General features: G+C 42.4%; 1 protein-coding gene across 4 annotated transcripts in view; it reads left to right on the top strand.

Annotated features, from left to right (window-relative positions):
• Positions 1-19,518, top strand: part of LOC132453302 (UTP--glucose-1-phosphate uridylyltransferase-like) — a 29,478-nt gene that overhangs the window by 5,327 nt on the left and 4,633 nt on the right. For all 4 annotated transcript variants that reach the window (XM_060046136.1, XM_060046135.1, XM_060046134.1 and 1 more), the window contains exons 4-7: positions 17,233-17,418; positions 18,066-18,199; positions 18,377-18,674; positions 19,040-19,237. In XM_060046136.1, coding sequence (XP_059902119.1) covers positions 17,233-17,418; positions 18,066-18,199; positions 18,377-18,674; positions 19,040-19,237 — 816 coding nt within the window. The remainder of the gene's footprint in view (positions 1-17,232; positions 17,419-18,065; positions 18,200-18,376; positions 18,675-19,039; positions 19,238-19,518) is intronic.

The raw sequence follows: 19,518 nt of genomic DNA, 5'->3' as shown, positions 1-19,518 counted from the left end.
TCCTGGGTTTTCCGTGGTTGGCACGACTGTTTCCGGTTGTAGTGGTGAAGCAACATTTCATCTCAGATCTACATTACAATTTGTAGAAGGTTATGCTAGATGAATCCTTTTATTAATTGGTAGCACAAAATAAATGTACTTTCTACAACATAAATTAAAAACTTGTAGATATAGACCTGTATATATATATAGATTTAGAGATAGATAGATATATTTAGAGATAGATAGATTTATATATATATTTGTTTGGTTTGTTGTTATAAATGAGATTGTAAATTATGAATTAATTCAAAGAGCTTGAAGAAAATGAAAGGTGACTATGTTTGTACTGTTAAAATACTCTACTGGCTTATCTGATAAAAAAGTTAAATGCAACAACCATTCTAGTCTTTAATTACACTGAGGTAAAAAATTAATAATAATACCACAGGCCACATGAAGATTGTCATAACTTCAGATTTTTCTTTTCCTTACTCATCACACACCACTGACGCAACCTGCCCTGTAAAAGTAAAAAAATAAGTAATCTCCCTTCTCCCTAATGACTGCAGCAACCTCTGTATCTTTGTAGATCCTCTGGACTACCATGTCCTCAGTCGTAGCAGTGCTGCTTTTTTAATTTCATGGTGTCGCTTTGTAATTTCAAGTATGTACAGTCAACATAGCTTTTGGCATTTGGGCATTTGATCTCCAACAGGCCAAAGGGGGGATTTTCAGTTGGATCAAACACAACCCCGTCAGGAGATGACCCTAACAAGGGAGCATCAGGGTGAATGACAAAGCCACAAGGCCAGTAACTGGTGTTATTTACCCGACAATACTCGTGAATGGCAACAGGCTCCAATGCCAGGCCCCTCTTCATTAATGCTGTTTGAGACACACCCTTTTTTATTCGCTCAGCAAGGCGTTCTGCTGAGCTCTGACCACGGACATAGCAAATCTCCCTGAAGCGGGAAGATGTGATCCTATTCTTCCTGACTTGGTGCCACTCTACAGAGACACTCTGCTCCCTTGTAGCAACCTCTATATTCCTGGCCATTTCCAAATGAGTTCCTACAGATTGCAGATGTAGCTACTGCTGCACACAAACTGGCAGCTAGTAGGCTCCAACCTGTAACCATCTAGAGCATTGGTTCTCAAAGTGCGGCCCGCGGGCCAATGGCGGCCCGTGGAATCATTCCTGGCGGCCCGCAATGACATACATAATTATGTAAGTTATAAAAAAAAAAAATCAATATTTTTAATCAATATTAATTTAAACAAATATAAATAAATATAAAGAGAAAATTCGACTCTCTCTAGCTTTCAATTAAATCCTTTTACATTTTTTAGTTTTAATCCGGCTGTACATTACTTTGAAAGGGTGAACCATCAGTTTCATGATTTAGACCTCACTTGACCTCACTCCCAGAGGTCCACGGTGCGGGTGCAATGTTTTTTTTCCACCACTGGGATGCTGACGGCGTTTCCCACCAACATTTTTTTTCCTTTGGCGGCCCTCAGTCAAATTTTGGGTTCCTAAATTGGCCCTCAGTTGTCAAAACTTTGAGAACCCCTGATCTAGAGGTAGAGGTGGTGGTGGAGGGGCATTCAGGGCTCCAGAGTGCGCCTAATTTGGGCGCACATGCGCCTAGAATTCGGGGTAGTGCGACTGAAAATCTATCTGGTATAATTATAATATATATTTTTTTTTTACAGAGCAGTCTATTCATAATATTGTAATGACCACGGAAGAGGTAGTGAAGTATTGATTAGACAGCGATTTATTAGATACCTAATAAACCATTGGAACAGTACGCAAGACCGGTAACAATAGCAACGCCGGTAAACAAACCTGCGAAGCCCAATCCAGGGGCCTGTACTACGAAGCTCGATTAGAGGGTTAGCGAGGTATGTTGAGCTGAAAGCCAGGGTTAGCTGTAGAATGAAAGTCGATCTCTTTAAGTGTCGCTGTATCACCATGGTGACTTACGCTCGCAACCAAACCTGGTCGGGAGCAGCTTTTCAGCGAGTCTACCCGGAGATCGGCTACTTATATCGGCGTGCGCAGCTTCCTAGCCCCTCCTCCGATAATGGCGTCACCATTTGTGGGTGTTCCCATGGACCTCGGCGCACTTATCGTACAGGCGTCTCTCCGGAGACAGAGGGTTTTTCGGGACAGAACCGATCCCTTGGCATTGTCTGACGATATTCTATATGAGAGATACAGATTCGGCATTTATTTAAGGCACTTATTTAATGGTCAAAATATTATTAATCAATGGCGTAAATATCGACGGTGCAACCGGTGCAGCTGCCCAGTTGCCCCCCCCCCCCCCCCCCCCCCCCCCCTCAACAACTCAAAACTTGGGTGCACCATAAATACGTGCTGGTGCACCCAAATTAAAAATTTAGGCGCACCAGTGCACCCAAGGAAAAAGTTAGTCCGGAGCCCTGCGGCATCTGGGTGGAATAACACAATCCAGCTCACAGACACTGGGTGCTGGTAGGAGATGGGACTGCCTTCCTGAACTTTCCCAAATGCTGAGTCAACCAGTGGGACATCAGCACTGATTGCCATGGTGGTGATGAGTGGTGCAATATCTGCTGAAAAATCCTTATAAACCTCAGCCACTTTAATGACATCAGGATCAGGCAGCTCCCCCCTCACTGCTTTGTAAAGTGTGCTCCTGTGTGGAATTTCATTTCATAATTCAATTCAAGACATAATTACCTTACACCATTAGCAACAGTCCTCTGCTTTGGCTTGGTTGACGGCGTCGGAAACCAGAAATGCGTGTACCCACCGACCTCAAACCGGAAGTTGTAGACCGTCATCTTACGCAACTAGCCAATTACTTCAGGGAGGAAGGTCCTCAGGCTCCGTTGACTCCCATTAATTTCCCCGAAAGTACTGGCGGCCGGTGAATAACATGGGTTTCAATGGGAGAGAGGAGGAAAGTCCTCCTGAGTGGGTGTGACCTTAAGCCGTCTGATTCGCGCAAAAATATATTCGGGCTGAGCTATGAACCAATCCACCTTATTCCGCCACGCCCCTTTTTAAATGTGTTAGTCTTCTGCTTTGTGTTGAAACTTCCGGTCGGCTAGCTACAGCTAGATAGCTATATTGAAATACCCGGCGAATTAAGATGGCTAACATGGTTAGAGACAAAATAACTAGTGCTGTCAGTTAAACGAGTAATTAATGGCGTTAACGCAAACCAATTTTAACGGCGTTAATTTTTTTATCGCGCGATTACCGCAATTGTATTTATTGTTTTACGTTTTTTTTTTTTTTTTTTTTTTTTCTTTGGCTCAAAGAAAGAAGCAGTAGCCTGACTGCTATGTTCAAGGCAGTATGTTTGTATGTTCATCGTTTAATTGCACTATAGCCTTTTTTTTTGTATCGTCCTGTTTTGATCAGTATATGCCAATGTTGTTATTAATAAAAAAACATTTGCACAAGGCAAGCCGATGCACCTCTCCATGTTGATAAGAGCATTAAAATGAGAAAATGAATGGGACAAAGAAATCAAGGGATATTTAGCTTATAAAAACAATTGCGATCCGTGAGTTAACTATGACATTAATGTGATTATATTATATGTGATAAATATTTTAATCGCTTGACAGCACTAAAAAAAACATGTCAAAAGTTTGGATGGAGGGATTGTACTTCGTCACCCGAGGTTAATGAACTCCACCGAGTGGGTGGATGACATGCGGCGGTGGCCTCAGGTGTCATATGGGGATATTTTTTATTATTTAGTGCTGTCGGAGAGCATCGATGGGTATCAATATTTACATAGTGGAAAGGTCGGTCGTGTTTTGCATTCCAAGAACGAGAAGGAGGAATATCTCTTTTTGAAAGCTGCAGTCAACCCCAATCAGTCCAGCACGTCAAGACTAAGAGCATTCTATTTCAGAGACATGCTACCTTTTGTTTCAGACGAGTATAATGAAGGTCGACTGTTGCTCCGTGAGCGTTATATGCAGTTATGCAAATTATTACTTTATACTATGAGGTGTTCCCAACACAAAATGTTATACAGTAGTTGTATCAGTTTGCTGGTTCCCCAATGTGATTGGTTGGCATTAGGTGGTGGGCATCTATTGGTTGTTCATATGGGTATATTAGGCAGAATCGCCACCAGAGGGTTCTCTTGGTACTCTGCTCGACCTAGATAACACGCGCTGGTTGTTACCGTGGATTTCAAATAAAAGATTGGATTAAGTCATCAGTCTGCCGTGTGCCCGTCATCTTCTTATATAGTTTTAGAACTGTATAGTGACTGAAACACAACATACTACTTAACTACTTGTACATATTTTAACTATTTGTACATATTATTGGCTATTGTTTTTAATGTAATTAGTTTTTAGTATTATGTCAAAGCATTAACTCAATCATTAAAGGATTTAGCAAATGCCTCATGTGTCAAGTTTATTTTATTGATCCTCTCTGACAAAGACATCACGTTTGTGTATAAAAATACAGCTATAAGTTAAGTTTGGTATAGATTTGTAAAAATGAACAATAGAAACAACTTTTAAACCATGTAACCATTACAACTGATTGAACTTATAACTGATTGAACATCTTATTCCTCATCTTCGTGTATAATGTCCCCACGAAGATTGCATAGACCTGCAGACTCTCAGAATCTTGTCAAATTTCGGGGGCAAGGTTAATTGGCACTGTTTAAGAGACTATTCTGTAGTTCTTCAGGCGGCGTATGACCCTCTCGTGGCTATGCGCCTCGTGTTGGTGGTGCCTTCGAACAAGGGAAGGCCTCTTCTGGTGAAAGCTGGCAGGACGAGCTTGACTTTACGTTCAAACAGAAGATCTTGGATAACAAATCCTCGGTCAGCCATCACCTCATCACCTGGACGCAGATACTCCAGAAAGTTGGCTGTGATGAACTTGTCACTGCATCTCCCACCATATGCTTGAGAGATGAACATAATCAAACCACATGGTGAAATGGCTATGAAGAACTTGATTGTATTATGTCCATAGTAATGACTGTAAGGGGCAACTCACACTAGGGCTGCGGCCCTGTGCCTGAGCTCATTTGCATACTAAAGTCTAGAACGTTTGGCTAGTGTGACCACGCCATCCGTATTCCAGCACGGAACAGCCCCTTGGCCACGGCACACTTGGGAGAGGTGTGCCGTGGCCAAAGTACAGATGCTAAAGAGATGACACGCGCGGATACGCAACGTGAGCTGGATGACGTAGTTCTTGCGCGACCCTTCTTTCTTAATTGGTCCATGCCCTTCTTCCCCACAACAATCATTTTAAACAATTGCGGCAAGCGGTTCACGAGTGAGTTAACGTTGGTACCGAGTGTTTACTTGAAATTTGGGCCGACGACAGCATTCAGTCGCAGCTGGACACCACGTTTGGTGATGACGTATTTATCGTATTACGACGTGATGACGTATGTATGAAGGAGCAATCGTGCCTAGGCCACGGCCAGTGTGACCACGGGCCAGCGGGGGGAGTGGGGGGGGGGGGGGGGGGATCGTGCAGAATCTTCCTGCAGCACGGAACAGGCAAACTTGCCTAGTGTGATTGCGCCCTAAGACTTGCCTCTTGAGTCCAGATTGTGAGCCTTCTGAAGAGGGTTCTCAGAACAGTCGATTACGCATGTGGTTAATGGATAATTTTCCTTGAAGCTCTGTGGCATCGTTGCCTGGATCGTCTCCCTGGTTAGCCATGGAACATAGCACTTCATCTTCTCCTCCATGAAGTCCAGCCACTGAGAGATTATCCTACTGACCACAGACTGAGACTCTCTGAACCTCTCTGCGATGTCATCCTGCAATAGGCTCAGCCGGAGCTCCATCAGGGTCATCAACAGTTGATCCTTGGATGTAGCTGAGAGATGCTGCATCCTTCTTTCAGGTCGTCTGATAAAGCCTCAAAGGCATCCACTGACAACCCAGTGTACAGTAGACACAGCCGATCATTCCGGAGAAGTTGGGTGTGTACAAGATGTTATTCAGGACACTGTGTTGCCTGGTCATGGAGAGGACAATGGAGTGAGTCACTGACAGCATAGATGTGATCTTCCGTGAATGTATACTTCCCCTCTGTAGAAGCATCACAGTGTGTCATCCCATCAGTCTCCTGGATTGCAGAGCTGGTTGAGGGTTCTGTAGCAATAACAGCATCAGACATCAGTAAGTTATTAATGATAAGGTTAATCATTTTGCTGCCTTTCAACATAACCAGTCCTGGACATCAAATTAGAAAGCCTCAAACTGATTTTATCTTGTAATGCTGTTCATTTATTGAGGTCAAGCCAAGTCATAGTTACGGGTATATGCTGATCATACTCATTAGACGCTAGCTGGCTAAAGACTAGCGAAATTGATAGCTGTTAGCGCTAAAATGTTATCTTACCTTGGAGCCTCACAAGCATCCGACGAGCCTTATTCGCCGGAGGAATAACATATCCCAACCATTTCTCAGGGAAAAGAACACCGTAGGGTTTTTTCGGAGGGTTCTCTCGAATTTAGCGCCTTTAGCCACATACGCCGGTCCTCATCGCTGGATGGCGGAGGATGAAGATTGAAGGTTGCCCCACAACATTCCGCCCTGGTTTTCCGGTGTACAACATAGTATTGTTGCAAGGACACCCGTCTTTTATTCCAGTTTTTATTGCATCCCCGCACGGAACAAATAATGCTGGTCATCTTGGCTAAAATTTCTAATGCATTGTGCCACTGATAACGGACAGAGTTGCTCAACCGGAAGATAGAACACAAAACGGAACCAATATGGCACCCCCCTTGTTTACGGCAGAATAAGGTGGATAAGCAGGATCCCTGGCTGGTGAGCAGTGTTGCCAGATTGGGCAGATTTCCCACCCAATTAGGCTACTTTTAACCACGTTAGGCTGGAAAAATTATCATTGGGCGGGAAATCTGCCCAATCTGGCAACGCTGTCGATAACAAACCCGCTCTGCCTGCACTGCGACTCAGTCTAAAGTTAAGGCCACACTGCACGCGTTACTCGACGCGCATAACGTGCCTAACTTGACGCTTGATCATTGTGTGTCACAAAAATGGTTAAACGCGCCTAACGCGCCTGTGGCTGCGCTGGATTTAGGAGTCTGAGGTAGGAAACCCAAACGCCGCCGTGTTTGGGTGCATGATAGAGTTTAGAACGGGTTAGATTAAATAATCTCGGATATAAATAACAATAATCGGGTTAAATAACTTCACATGGTGTGTCTGCTTTGTTTCCAGCATTCGTAGTGTTGATCAGCAGAGATGTAGTCCGCCAAGACGTTGAGGTTGCTTAGCAACCAGAGACACTGTCCATGCAAGTGAATGGAGCGTTCCCTCTTCGTCATAACTATCAAACCAAACATCCTTCACATTCACCGAGCGAACATTATGAAAGTAAAATGCACATTTCTCGCTAAAAAAGTTTACAGAAACACTTTTAATGGCGTAACTATGTTACTATTTCCAACCAGAATGAAGAAAGATGTCCGCCATATGCTTCTGTGCAAGCGTCACTACTCTCTGCCAGTGACGTCGGGTCAAGCTCCACGCTGGTTGGCTATCGCGGCTAAGCGTCACGCGTAGGCGCGTCAAAAGTTAAAAAAAAATAACGCGTTGGTCCGGTGGGCACGTTGGTGCGTTTACGTGCGTCATTACGTGCGTATGCCGCTTCTAACGCCACTAACGCGCCGCTTTAACGCGTGTAACGCGTTTACGCGCCTAAACCAATGGTTCCCTATGCAAAAATGCTGATTTTCAACGCAAACGCGCGTGCAGTGTGGCCTTCCCTTAAGAGACGCAAAGCAGGTGAAATCATCTGAAGGATAACGAGATTCTAACATTTGCTAATAAAGTGTACAATGGAAACAGAGGACATTGTTCATGTTTAATTACAAAGCATTCCATTCATTGAGTTACAGTGCTAAGTTAGCGACCAAAGAAAAAGGTAGACCACTTCGCAAAATCACCAAAAGTAATGGCAACGTCAGTGTTGTGGGTGCTACATGGTTTGCTAGGTACTCATTAGGGATGAGTCGGTCGCGACCGATTCGTTACAACGAACGAATCCCGAACGTGAATGACAAGAACTGGTTCCCCAAAACAAGAAGAACTGGTTCTTTGATTCTTTTTTTTTAACATAAACCAAAAATATGGTCACGTAATTAAAATATACAAACGAACAGAGCTTCGTCTCCCCGCGACTTATATTGATTGAGTCTACAACGTTCTCAAAGATTCAGCCAATGAGAGGTAGCAATGGTGTTGCAATGGCACCTGGGTAAACAAATGACAAGGCGGTACCGTCGAATATGCGCGCTTTCTCTGTCTGACGTATCTTGGGTCATACCATTCGACGTGGGGCCACTCATAAATCCCCCTAAATTTTTTCGAAAATAGACTTGACCTCCATCTGTTTATTGGATAAACGCATTTCCCAATCCCAGGAGTCTTTGCTCCATTCTACGTCAATTTAAGAACAAACAAAGAAATTAAACTGCAGTTCGTATTTTTTATTTATGACCATGAAAGTTATGTAATGCCTGAACAATGAAGAATTAAATGTAAAGTAAAATACAATTATAAATGTAAAACCATGAATGAAATATAGAGAGTAAGCAAGTGGTATAAATATTGGTGGGACGTTCGGTTATACTATATAGTACATCTTCTCGATTTTCACAGGGGTTAGAGCCTAGAAGTGGTTTAAATTATGCTCACGGCCGTCTCGCGGAGGGGGGCGGGGGGCAGACACCAAATGACTTAATCTGACGTAACGAACGAATCAAAACGAACGAATCAAATAAACGAATCGTTATAGTGAACTGAACTGAAAGAACTAGTTCCCGGAAAATAATCATTTTGCCCATCCCTAGTACTCATGGCTTACTTGTAGCATTATTGGCAATCGACTATATTGCTGGCCCTGTTTGCTAATGAACATTGGCAAATCTCCAACGTGGGCTGTTCATGGTTTCACTGATGTGAAAAATCAACCGCCAAAGGCAACCGCCACGACAAGTGTCAAGTTCACATTGGTGCTGCTTTGCGACATTCCTTGCTAGGCACCATGCCTATAGATCAAGTTGTTTGAAATAATGTTCTCGTTCTTTTACTAGTTTGTTACTGACTGTTCTGTTTGATATTGTGGAAAGGGTGAATGATTCAGAGCATGATGCATTTTAAATGGCTTCACTTTTTTTTTTCTTGAGTCATTTCTTAAAACAATTGTAACTGAAAATAAACATAGCTAAATTACAACCAATAACTTCAGTCATTGAGGGCCAAAACAGGCCCAGATTTTTTTATTTACTTTTACAAATCATGAGTAGGCCTGATTTGACAAATCGGCTTTGCATCCTTTCCTTCTGCCCTTGTAGTCCATTTCAAAAACATGCTGCCCAGCAGCTTTCAAATTACAGTGATGCCACTGTTGGCTTTGTATCAATTTTATTCACATAACTATCCCTTCCTACTATTTTGTAGTTCACCAAAACACCCTGAAACAACGTGTGTGTGTGTGTGTGTGTGTGTGTGTGTGTGTGTGTGTGTGTGTGTGTGTGTGTGTGTGTGTGTGTGTGTGTGTGTGTGTGTGTGTGTGTGTGTGTGTGTGTGTGTGTGTGTGTGTGTGTGTGTGTACAGACCTGAACACACTGTAAAGATCCCTTTATTTATTTATATATATATATGTAGGGCCTATGTATGGTATAACCAATATCCTTAAGAAACATGGTAGAATCGATTTGTAGCAGGTGAAGAGGGAAGTCTCCATCAGGCTGTCTGGTCTCCTCTCAGACCGGAGCTAAGCTCCTCCAGGCCCGGGCAGAAGACCCTGGTTTGACGTGGGATCAGAGCCACACACTCCATAATAAGAGTCATGAGAGGTCCTCCACTGGAGCAGGAGACAGCTCTAGAGCAGGCCGGCCCCGTGGTCTGACAGCTCTAGAACAGGAGGGGCTTGTGGTCTGACAGCTCTAGAACAGGAGGGGCCCGTGGTCTGACAGCTCTAGAGCAGGACGTCACCGTGGTCTGACAGCTCTAGAACAGGAGGGGCCCGTGGTCTGACAGCTCTAGAGCAGGCGGGCCCCGTGGTCTTACAGCTCTGGAGACAGGAGCAGCTTCCTGTCTCTGCACCTATGGCGGAAACTGAGCTTCGGTAATTGTAATCTAAGGGGCAATTGGGCTTTGAGTTTTAGTTTCTTGTAAATTCGTGTCAGGGTTATGTATTGTTCTCTACCCTCTAACAGACAAAATAAACATTAAAATATACGCCTATGTACAAGAATCCAGACATAACTGGATATAACAGCTGTTGGATAACAGTAAAGTATAACGCCGCGTTCACACTGTACACGTCTGTCGACGAATGACGGAGGGTGTGTCTGACGTATGGGGGACGCGATCTGATTGGCCAACGGATCCGTCGCTGCCTGAAAAGTTGAACATTTCTCAACTTTTTGAAGCAGGCAACGGAGCCGACAGAACGGACGGACCCACAATGCATTTCGAGAACACCCCATGCAAGACAATGCGTTCACACTGCACACCGCGTTCACACTGCACACGTCCGTTAACGGACGTGTGCAGTGTGAACGCGGCGTAATACCTAGATCATATATACATATGACTAAAGATTTGTTTTTTAGGTTTCTTTTTTTTATAAAGGTTGGTGGTAATTCTGATGAGCCAGTACACATTGTAAACCTTCTTTCTTAACTTATTAACAGTACTTAACGATAATTAATGGTGAAACTAGCCAGCCCAGTCTGATAAACAAGGTTGACTTCTTTAGAAAGCTGGAATACTACACACACACACACACACACACACACACACACACACACACACACACACACACACACACACACACACACACACACACACACACACACACACACACACACACACACACACAGAGCCCGATATCGAGCACAGCTGCCAAAATACCCAGGCTAACATAAGGTTCAGCCTCAGAATAACCGACCTCTGTAGAATCCCAACTAGCTGGGGCTAGCTGACATTTGTTCAAATGTATTGGATCGAAAATATATTCCAGTGTTGTAAATTATCCATTCCAATCCACTCTATTTATATAGCACAATTTAAACAAACACAAGGTTCCAAAAGTGCTGTACAACAACAAGATAAGAAACACACTAAAAAACACCACAGAAGCAGAATAAAAGATGAGGGGCTCAATAGGAAAAAAGTAATAAAAAGATGAGAACCAAATAGAATCCAATAAATAAAATAAATAAATATACACTGCCCACATAACATCAACACATCTACATTACATCAACCCGCTACCTGGAGTTAAAAGCCAGAGAAAAGAGGTGAGTTTTAAGATGGGACTTAAAAAGAGACAGTGAAGGGGCTTGTCTGATGTGAAGTGGCAAATTATTCCACAGTTTTGGAGCTGCAATGGAAAAAGCTTGTTCACCTCTAAGTTTTAGCCTGGCTTTGGGCTCTGTCAGGAGCAGCTGGTCAGCTGACCTGAGAGAGCATCTTGGAATGTATTGGTGGAGCAGTTCGGAGAGGTAAGGTGGGGCAAGGCCATTCAAGGCTTTAAAAACCAATAAAAATGTAACCGCAAGCAGTGATTAACAGGGTCTCAGCAAAATTAAAAGTCAAGAACACACTAATGGAAGATATATAAATATGACATATAATTATGAAGGAAAGATGTTGATGAAGATGTTCCACTTAATGCAATACTGTGCCTTTCAGGTGAGCTGCAAGGCAATGGCCGAATGTCATGTTCAGCTTGTTCATAATGCTATAATCAGGATTCAAACTCTCAACCTAAGGACCACCTGTACAAGGTGCCCATTGAGCCACTGATAAACCTGACCTGCAGCCTCATTCACTGCAGTTCAGGTTCTGACCATTCACATGTTCAAAATGTCTATTGATAAGCATACTTCATCCAGAAAACTCCAAGCACGCATTTCTCAATTGATTTAAGGGCTTTCTTAAAAGCATATCCCTGAAAAAACTTTGAAATTCTAGGGAAATGAATCCTTTGAAATCAAGAACACTAACGGAAGAAATATAATATGACAAAGTTAATTTTGAAGGAAAAATGGTTGACTAAGAAGTTCCCTTTAATGCCATACTGTGTCATGACAGTCAGATTCTTTGAAACTAATGAGCCGGAATGTTGATTGCCTGATGAATTTCAGGTGCTGTTCAATGTTGTCTTTCCTAAATGAGTGGCAATGACAGAATGTCATGTTCGGCTTGTTCATAATGCTCTAATCAGGATTAGAACTCTCAACCAAAGGATCACCAGTACAAGGCATTATCCCGTTGAGCCACTGACATTCCTAAACTGCATGCCTCATTCACATGGAAAGGATGAAGATTGATAAGCACACAACATCAAGAAAACTCCAAGCACGCATTTCACGAGAGAATTATGGCCTTTCCTAAAATAGGACGGATCTGAAAATTTGCTCTGTTAATGGTTTCCACCTAATGATAGCCTTATGGTAGTTATACAATAACAAAATGGTAATATAGGCAAATTGGGTTGAGACTGGGGACAGTTTGGATTTTCTATTAAATTGTGGTAAAAGTAAACATTTTTAGAGCAGAAGACCAGGGTGAAGAAGATGCATTTGCTTTGAGAGATTAATATGATGAAAGAATATTGAGTCCAGGTCAATCTAGTAAGGAAAAATAAGGCTAGTTCATAATTTTTAACAATAGTGCCACCTTTGGGTGCATTACCACAATTTGGGTTTATGGGTAGTGGGTTTATGGACATATTATAAAATGGACAACGGATTCAAAAATGGCGCCTATTCATTCCTATGTAAACTGCTCAATGGCGCAGGGCAACATCAAGGAGAGATATGCTTCGCCATCATGGGCGCCCGCCCATGGGCGCCCGCCATCATGGGCGCCCGCCCTAGTTCATTACGTACCGGATGCAGAAATATTCTTGTTTTTTAGCATTGTAGCATCATAAGCGAGAGGTCTGAGCGATAGCAGTCGCATTGTTTACCGACCATGGAAGTAATCCCCCGATGATTCTCTATATGTTTAACAATTATTATTTTAGATTAGTTTGCCCCTTTTTGACTTTATAAGAAAAGCACCTTGTATATACCTTTTTGAATGTTAAAACAGAAATAATAATTACCACTCGTTTTTTTATATATTTCATTTTCTGAAACGAGAATCAAATGCCCAATATATACACAGACCCATCATATGGTGTACCCAGGGAACTCACAAGGTGTTAGGAAGCAAAGGAGTCTGAAATGACCCCACATGGTATCATGGACCTATTATGTGTGGGTGCAATAAATAAGACAGATATGATGGTGGTGCCAGCCCCACGTTCAGGTTTCAAAAACAAGTAATACTGAAACTGAATCTCAAACTTGATCCTGAAATGTATTTAACATGAAATATTGTACAGGGAGAGGGCTGTGGCCGCAATCAATGGAGGAGGCAGTCAGGTGTGCAGGAAGACAACAACAGGAGTATGATGGACAGGGATCTGACATGGACATGGAATTTTTTATTTAAACATTCAGAGGAAATCAGGCCTACTGTAGGCCTAGGTAAATAAGATTAAAGTTGTCTAGGATAGAATAAATGATAACTGTAAATTGCAGGTGTACTTTGCTTTTGATGGAGCCATAATGTTCTATTAATAAAATATTAATAAAATGCTTTTATTGATGGGCACCTTTCAGCACACCTCACATGTATAATTAATAATAGATTAAAAACACTTGGGTGGAGCGTGTTTGTCACTTTTGTGAAATAGCTGGAAAGAGCTGGAGTAACGAAATAAGATGCAGCTGCAGGGCGCTGAGAGGTGATGCATGAGGCATGATGGTGGCATGGCAGACAAGTAGGGGAGCATGATGGACTGGGATCTTATGAGGAAACAAAAAAGATGTTCTAACTTAAGATAAAATGTACTCTGAAGTTTCCAGTTTCTGCAAACAGAAGAGAAGGGGTTTAGTTAAGGCTTTGTATCATTAATAAGATAGACTGTGACAAACAATAAATCACAAACCAAAAAATATAAAAGGCCTGTCTTATTTTAAAGCCCACTCATCACGTCAAGGTGCAGGCCAAGAGTGGGAACATAGAACAAAGTCTCACATCACAAACTCAGACACAACATATAAAGAACCTATAAATACATGAAACATTTACATAAATACAAGACCATAAGATATGTTTGGGTTTCTCTTGTTTTATCTTAAAAACAAAATACACATAACATTAAGAAAAGAAGGGAAGAAAATAAAAGTAATAATAGATAAAGCTAAACTCAGTTAGTGATGGGCGTACATTTAAATGTACAAAAATGACAGAGGTCATGGATCGGATGTGCTGTTCAAAAAGAAATGCACTATTAAACTATGCCTTGTGCTCCGTTATGCAAGCTCCAAGTCTACAATTGAACAATGTCTTTTTGCCGTTTTGAGTGCTTTGTGCCAACTTGTGCTCCGTCATGCAAGCTCCAAGTGTCACACTGCTTAAGAAACAGATTCCTTCCAACTAACTATTAACGAAAAATGCAATCAATAACTTATGTACAAATAAATGGTTACATTTCAACCAGCAACGAAGTTGGAGTGGCCTACACACATAAATAATTGTAATACCACAACATTGTTAACTGCCATACATAGGTAACTAAACAAGCTAATGAAAAATGAAATACCAACGCTGAAATGTTAGACTATTCAAAATAATATAAAATGATACCGTAATCTGTTCTTTGTCTTTGGATCTTTTGAATAAATGGATCAATATATGGTGAATCACAATGATCGCAAGCAGAGGACCGTGAGAGTTATTGAGCAGCAGCTGAACCAGTCTAAAAATCGGACACGTTAACGGAGCACTGAACTAGGCCCTCTCGGACGCCAGGTCGAAACAACATTTGTTTCACTACAACTCCTTTCAGCTGCACACCTCCTTCTCCAGCAAAAAATAATTAGAGAGAACGGCTAATAAAACGCTTGAGGTGGCATTTTGAAAAGAAAAAACATACATTTTTTTAGGACATGGCATGAAGATAATTATGAGCCTTTGATTGATATCCAGACATTTTTTGCGGAGACGCATTCCTGTACCCCACTTGTATTGGAGTGAACGGAGATATCTACTTCTGGGTCCCTTGAATCGAGGGACCCGTTCACAGCCCGCAGCTGTGAACGGGTTTGGCCGCTGAGCACTGGTGGATTGCGGAAGTATGCACTGTTCCTGGGGGCTTATTGGTATCCACCTAATAATAGTCTTATGTTTTTTTGTACAATAACAAAATGGTCATATAAGAAAAGTGGGCTAACTGCTCCAACTTTATCGGCCAATATTTCTAAAATGGAACTAAATAAAACAAATTCTGTTTGATGATTTTTGTGAGGCTTGGTCTAAAGATTTAATGTGGCGATTTAGGTGAACTTTTGATTATTTTTGAAGCCTGTGAATCTTTTTATCATGTTTGGCAGGGTTTTATAGATGCATCGGATTCTAGAGATTAATATTATGAAAGAATTTTGAGTCCAGGTCAATCTCGTGAGGAGAAATAAGCCTAATTCATGATGTTTTACCATAGCGCCACCTTTGGGTGCAGTACCACAAATTTGGGTTTATGGGTAGTGGGGCTTATTGGTAACCATACCTGAAAGTTTCAAGAGTTTTCGACTTACGGTATAGGTCCATGACTTCAGTCTTTTTTTCATTAAAATTTAGAAAGTTAAGAGACATCCAGGCTAAATCATGTAAACACTCTAGCAATGGCTTAACTCTGTAGGCGTCTGACTTTTTAAGAGGGACATAAATCTGGGTGTCATCCGCATAGCAATGAAAAGAAATGCAGTTTTTCCTGAGAATCGAACCAAGGGGGAGAAGATAAAGGGAAAATAAACGAGGGCCAAGTACAGAGCCCTGTGGTACCCCATATGCGAGAGGAGCAGTGGAGGACACAGATTCACCAAGGCTAACACAGAAGGTTCGATGTGACAAACTAAACTTGCCGTGCTTATAGTACAGTAATTTTATGAAAAAAGGTCAAACAAATTGCTACAGAAGCAAACTCAACTGCTTCTGTATCCTCAGTTTGTCCTGAGTAAGGTAGAAAAACGCCCAGAAGAATCCCATTAGGGAAATATTTTGAAAAAGACCCAAATATAGCCTATTCATCCGCCTATTCATTATTTTTCTCAGGTGAATAGGTAAAAAATGTTAACCATTAGATATCACCATATAAATTACTGAGTTGATTACTTACATCAAGACAAACAAAAATTCGATTAAAAGTATTTTGAAATTGTTTGTTAACATGAGCTAACCGTGGATATTCTATATATGTTCTAATTTACATAACTACCACAATAGATCTAAACATTGGGTATAGCCAGATGAAAATGTATTGTAGAATTTGTTGACATAACAATAAAATACGTAATGTTATGAATGGAACAAATTTAGGCTACCCCTGAGCATTAATACATAGAGGCAGGAAGAAGTACTTAAAACCAGCCTTACAACAAATAATTTAAAAGAAAATTGTAAGACATTTTTTGCTGGTCTTGATGTCAAATTTTCATGGGGATATCTAAAGGTTACAATTTTTACCCTATTCACGTGAGAAACCAATGAATATGCATATGGGTCTTTTTTCAAAGCTTTCCCCTAATGGGATTCTTCGTGTTATTTTTGATAAATATTTTTGTTATCTTTGAAAGTTGAGTTTGCTTCTGTTGCAATTTGTTCTAGGGTTGATCCCCATTTTGGCTTAAAATGACTGGACTATTAGGACATCAAACACGGGCCTACATTACAGCAAAACACTAGTTGATGACACTAGTTTGAAGATTGTTCAAATGTCTTTTAAAGACATAAATTATGTCTGACCTACACCTTCTACTGCAGTGAATGCACTATATGTTGATACATTTTATATTTTCCTTTCATTGTTCTTATGTTTGAAGTAATCATGCATACTTATCTAGCCGTGCCTAGTCACAAAACTAGTTTCTTAATAGGGCAGCCACCCCAACACACAAAAATATTGTAGAAGTAGGGCTCAATATCAAATGATTTTCTATCTGTAGAAAACACAGAAATTAGCAAAGTAAAGCTGATCTGAACATGGTCTGAACATGGTCTTCAACATTTAGGTTTGATATGGTCATTTAACTTCATACTGTCATTAACCCCAATGAGACCCCCTCTGTCCTCCCCTCGCCCAGATCCTGTCCTACGAGAAGATCAAGGCCCAGGGCCGGCCTGAAGGCATCACCAGCAGCCTGAACAAGCTGGTGGTGCTGAAGCTTAACGGGGGGCTGGGCACCAGCATGGGCTGCAAGGGGCCCAAGAGCCTGATCAGCGTCAGCAACGACAACACTTTCCTGGACCTCACCGTGCAGCAGATAGAGGTGGGGGTGGTGCAACAGCCTTATTAAAGAGATGTGTAGAAGGGACTATTCCGTACTGCCTTGCGTAATACACATTTCACCACTCAGACAAACAAGAGTCACACAAATCTGTTTGGTTAGACTTAGATGAACCTACTCTGAATATTTACCAAGCTAATAGAAGCCTTAAGGGTTGTGTAAGATTTGAGCTTTGCATAGAGAGAGCAGAAAAGAGTGGAATAAACGATTTTGAAATTAAACCTGCAAAATGTCCCCTCCCTGCAGATTAATTATCTGCAGCAATCAAGGAAGAGATACCCTGATTGGTCAGAAGTAACCTGGGGCCGGTCTAAAATCTAAATTTGCGCACACAGAGGCAGGCCGGTCAACTGGAAACCCCTAATCTTACAAAGCATGTCACTACACACACTAATAGTAATAGTTGACGGATTGCCATCCCTGGGTGCCATCCCTTTGAATTTGTTCAAATTATAGCTCTCAAATCTCTCCTTCAGCACCGTAACCATTGTTTCTGTGCCACATTCTACCATGGAAATGAGAAGGATACATTTGAGTACAGGCGCTATCCCTTACTTCTAGAGGGACCCAAACATTGACGTCTCAGGCTACCCCACTCTGAATCCATCTATCGTCTACCGTCTCCTCAGCACCTGAACAAGACTTTTAATGCTGACGTTCCCTTGGTGCTGATGAACTCCTTCAACACCGATGAAGACACCAAGAAGATCCTGCAGAAATACACACACCACCGTGTCAAGATCCACACCTTCAACCAGAGCAGGTCACTCTCACACACAGCACTTTGTCTTTCTCTCCCTCCCCTCCATTTATATTGTCTCTTCCTCATGCCGATTAATTTAATCACTCTGTGTACTGCAGGAAGAACGACCCACGCAGCCATGCTTTGCCCCTGATCATCTCCCTTTCTCGTATCATTCCACTTGTGTATTCAAACCAGGTACCCAAGGATAAACAAGGAGTCCCTGCTTCCGATCGCCAGCGACCTGGGCATGAGGGGGGCGAACGCCGATGCCTGGTACCCCCCGGGGCACGGGGACATCTACGCCAGCTTCCACAACTCGGGCCTGCTGGACACATTGCTGGCCCAGGGCAAGGAGTACGTCTTCGTATCCAACATTGACAACCTGGGGGCTACCGTGGACCTCTCCATCCTCCACCATCTGATGAGCCAGCCAGCCAGCCGGCGCTGTGAGTTCATCATGGAGGTCACCAACAAAACCCGCTCTGACGTGAAGGTAAGGGCAGCTCTGTGGCGCTCTGTGGCCAGACACCGTTTGATCTCAGGCTTTATCCGTGTTCGGTTTGTTCTTTCTTGTTTCGTTTTTTTTTTTTTTTTTTTATCAAGCGATGATCCACACGGGTGTAGTACGTGTTACAGGTGTCTGAGATAGTAGATCATGCGACACCATCTCGATTGGATGTCCTCTGGTTCAACGCTCTGCTGTAATCATCTGAAATGCTTTGTTTAAAACACGATTGTCAGGGAAATGATCAAGGTTCATCGACAACAATGGAATCAAATAAACAGGAACTAAATATGAAAATGAAAGTGAACATCCTTGATGTGTGTGAGAGTGACCGCTGCCTGACACCCCTGCAGGGAGGTACTCTTATCCAGTACGAAGACCATCTCAGGCTGCTGGAGATCGCCCAAGTGCCCAAGGACCACGTGGACGAGTTCAAGTCAGTCACAAAGTTCAAGATCTTCAACACAAACAACCTGTGGATCAGCCTGCCCGCGATCAAGAGGCTGCAGCAGCAGAACACGCTGGACTTGGAGATCATCGTCAACCCCAAGGTGAGGACCAACCCACTGCTAGCCGATAGGAGACCAGCTTGGCAGCCGCTGGGAGGCAGCGCTTTGGATTCTACAGGGTCTCAATGGGACTGCCTCTAAACTAGTGCTAAAATCGAAACGGTGAAGGTCATGTGTGGTTGCAGCGGCCGTTCAGTTAGTTTTTCTCAGAAACACTCTGGAGAGGCTTACATTCTCAGAATAAGGGCCATGCAGCAGGGAGGCAGAAGACATAGGGGGCTAGGATCATTTTCACTGGGAGGGGAACACCCACTAATCTAGAC

Source organism: Gadus macrocephalus, chromosome 3, assembly GCF_031168955.1.
Source record: "Gadus macrocephalus chromosome 3, ASM3116895v1".
NCBI lineage: Eukaryota > Metazoa > Chordata > Actinopteri > Gadiformes > Gadidae > Gadus > Gadus macrocephalus.
This window is presented reverse-complemented; position numbering and strand designations above follow the sequence as displayed.